At 44.0% G+C, this 3,763-nt stretch overlaps 1 protein-coding gene across 1 annotated transcript; it reads right to left on the bottom strand.

Annotated features, from left to right (window-relative positions):
- Positions 1-2,880: 2,880 nt before the first annotated feature.
- On the bottom strand, positions 2,881-3,762 carry LOC111330108 (uncharacterized). The gene has a single exon (XM_022934906.2). It carries the CDS (start codon positions 3,621-3,623, stop codon positions 2,970-2,972), a length of 654 nt encoding a protein of 217 aa, XP_022790641.2. The 5' UTR covers positions 3,624-3,762; the 3' UTR covers positions 2,881-2,969.
- Between the last annotated feature and the right edge of the window lies 1 nt (position 3,763).

Below are 3,763 nucleotides of genomic sequence, written 5' to 3'. Positions count from 1 at the left end.
GGGCCCCTGGCTCCGCTTTCCCTGCTTAGTTCATAGAAGCATCGTCTAGACCCTCCCTCCTTGAGAACTTCATACCCAATTCTTATTTTAGCTTCAACACCTGCCTCTTTTTCTCCCTTTCTTTAACAATAATAATAATAATAATAATAATAATAATAAAAGATTTATACCGCGCCAGTATCCTACTGTTCAAAGGCGCCTACAAAAAACTTTAACATTAACACTCAGTCCAAAATCACAACCGGCCACTAGTGGCCAAATTTCCCAAAACCACCACTGAAGGCAAAAATCCCGTACTGCCCCTACTGGCCAAGTTCTCCAAACGCTGCAAGTGGCCAAACTCCCCAAACGACCATTTGTGGCCAAAATCGCCAAAATGCCCAAATGGCCACTAGTGGCTAAAATCGCCAAACAGCAACTGGTGCCCAAAATCTTCAAACGGCCACTAGTGGTCAAAATTGCCAAACGGCCACTAATAACCAAAATCGCCAAACGGCCACTAGTGGCCGGCAAAATCGCCAAACGACCGCAAGTGGCCAAAATCCCCAAACGACCCCTAGTGGCCTAAATCCCAAAACAGTCACCAGTGGCAAAATCGCAAAACAGCCACTAGCGGCCAGGATCGACAAACGGCCACTAATGGCCAAAATCGCCAAACGGCCACTAGTGGACAAAATCCCCAAACGGCCAGTAGTGGACAAAATCGCCAAACGGCCTCCAGTGGACAAAATCCCCAAACGGCCACTAGTGGACAAAATCGCCAAATGGCCACTAGTGAACAAAATCACCAAACGGCCACTACTAGCGAAAATCTTCAAACAGCCACTAGTGGACAAAATCGCCAAACGGCCACTGGTGGACAAAATCCCCAAACGGCCACATACATACATACATATACTTTATTTAACCTCGAATTTAGAGTAGCTAAAGATGAGCTAGTATCTTCGAGTTACAAGTATAATTCTAAATACTACTAAAATGTAAAATAAAATTCTAAAATTTAACTATGTGAAAAGAGTCATACTGTAGAATCTTGCGCTTGAAATCAGGAAAGTCAGACGTTCTAAAACAATCCGGAAGAGAGTTCCATAGTTTTGAAGCCATATGTGAAAAGGAGTGAAGACCATAAATAGTAGTTTTTGTAGGCGGTAGAGTGGACAAAATATAATTTCCGCGTAGACTATAAGATACAGACCGGAAACTAAAGATATTCCTTAGATAGCCTGGATAGCAGGTAAAAAACAAGCTCTTGTACAATACAATTAAGAAAGTCTGAAAGCGCCTTTTATACAGACAGATTTGGAGTTAACTTTGCTAAGTAGAGTCCTATGGAGAATTATAATCCTGCAAGATAAATTATAATTATCAAAACGCAACTTATTCTCAATACTAATTCCACTAGTGGCCGTTTGGGGATCTTGTCCACTAGTGGCCGTTTCGCGACTTTGTCCACTAGTGGCCGTTTCCCGACTTAGTCCACTAGTGGCCGTTTGGCGATTTTGTCCACCATTGCCCGTTTGGGGATTTTTTCCACTAGTGGCGGTCTAGTGATTTTGTCCACTAGCGGTCGTTTGGCGATTTTGTCCACCAGTGGCCATTTAGGGATTTTGTCTACTAGTAGCAGTTTGGTGATTTTGTCCACTAGTGGCCGTTTGGCGATTTTGTCCACTAGTGGCCGTTTGGCGATTTTGTCTAGTAGTGGCCGTTTGGGGATTTTGTCCACTGCTGGCCGTTTGGCGATTTTTTTGCACTAGTGGCCGTTTTGGAATTTTGTCCACTAGTGGCCGTTTGGTGATTTTGTCCACTAGTGGCCGTTTGGCGATTTTGTCTAGTAGTGGCCGTTTGGGGATTTTGTCCACTACTGGCCGTTTGGCGATTTTTTTGCACTAGTGGCCGTTTGGCGATTTTGTCCACTAGTGGCCGATTTGGAATTTTGTCCACTAGTGGCCGTTTGGCGATTTTGTCCGGTAGTGGACGTTTGGGGATTTTTTCCACTACTGGCCGTTTGGCGATTTTTTGCACTAGTGGCCGTTTAGGGATTTTGTCCACTTGTGGCCGTTTGGCGTTGTTGTCCACTAGTGGCCGTTTGGGGATTTTGTCCACTAGGGGCCGTTGGGCGATTTTGTCCAGTAGTGGCCGTTTGGGGATTTTGTCCACTACTGGCCGTTTGGCGATTTTTTGCACTAGTGGTCGTGTGGCGATTTTGTCCACTATTGGCCGTTTGGGGATTTTGTCCACTGGTGGCCGTTTGGTGATGTTGTCCACTAGTCGCCGTTTGGCCAAAATTGCAAAACGGCCACTAGTGGCCAAAATCGCCAAACGGCCAGTGGTGGCCATACTCCCCAAACGGCCACTAGTGGCCAAAATTGCAAAAATGCCAGTAGCAGCCAAAATAGCCAAATGGCCACTAGTTTCGAAAATCCAAAAACGGTCACTAGTGACCAAAATCGCTAAACAGCCATTTGTGTCCAAAATGGCTGTTCGATCACTAGTGTCTAAAGTCCAAAATCGGCCTCTAGTGTCCAAAATCTAAAATCGGCGGCTAGTTTCTAAAATCTCAAATTGGCCACTAGTGTTAAAAATCGCAAATGAGGGTTCTGTCCTCGTGTACCGGTTCACAAGAGCCGATACAAAAGACCGAACAATACACAACAGCTAACCAATAACTCCTAAACAAAGAAAGAACAATGGTAATTCCCTTGTGAACCGGTACAACAGGACAGAACCCAAATGAGCCACTAGTGTCGAAAGTCACAAATCGGTCACTAGTGTCCAAAATAGCAAATCAGTCACTAGTGTCGGAAATCCAAAATGGGCCAGTTGTGTCCAAAACCGCAAATCGACTACTAGAGTTTAACTATAAGCTAAACCAGTCATTAGTTTCTGTTACATCTAATTTATTGTGAAAACTGTTTTAGCTACAGCCCAAACGATTCTTACACCGCACAACCTTAGCAGCATATACAGTACTACAATGATGGTGTCCATGGTTTGTCATCACGCTTTTGTTTCTCGAAGGATGCTAAAGCTCGCTTCGGTGGAATAAGTGAGTCGGTTACTCCAGATTTTCGTTTCTTCTTCGTAGGTTCCCATCTTTCTTCGTCTTCGTCTGGTTCGTATCGTGTTTCTGTGGTTGAAATAGTTGCAGCTAAACTCGGCTCTCTGGGTTGTTCAGTTTCAGGATTAAGTGATCCTGAACCGATGCCATGAGAAAACTTACAACGGTCTCCCATTCGGCAACGTCCCTTCTGAAACTTAAAACAAATCTTTTTCGATTTCTGTTCGTCTTTTTCAGATTTTCCTTCCGAAAGTTGTACATGTTTCTCCAAAACTGAGAGTCTCTTTTTCTCTTCAGCAAGGAAAGGGTTAAAGAATACTGAAGATGTTTGGTAAGCTCGCTGGTTGAGTTCCTTAGACGCAGATAGCGATCTAGAGGAACAAATATCTGTACTAACATCGAACGATGGCAATGGAAGTGGTATTTGAGCTTTTCCTTCCTTGTTGCCGGAATTTTGTTCATTGATACTTCTACCAGATTCGCTTACTTTACTTTCTTCCTCATCAGATTCAGAGGAACTGCTGGAATCGCTGCCATAATCCGGAACAAGTCCAAGAAGTGACATACTATTCGCAGGATGGTTCGTCCGCCATGTTGGATTGTGCCTTGACGAATAAGTACTGTCTAGGGTGGGCTTAAAAACTTTTGAATTGAAAGAGTTGGCTCCGATTCAAAGTATGGTTCCACACTTGGATAGTTGAATTT

Source organism: Stylophora pistillata, chromosome 13 (assembly GCF_964205215.1).
Source record: "Stylophora pistillata chromosome 13, jaStyPist1.2, whole genome shotgun sequence".
Classification (NCBI taxonomy): Eukaryota; Metazoa; Cnidaria; class Anthozoa; order Scleractinia; family Pocilloporidae; genus Stylophora; species Stylophora pistillata.
This window is presented reverse-complemented; position numbering and strand designations above follow the sequence as displayed.

Coding starts and splice junctions, on each gene's coding strand:
- LOC111330108 (XM_022934906.2), bottom strand. CDS start 3,623: ATGTCACTTCTTGGACTTGTTCCGGATTATGGCAGCGATTCCAGCAGT.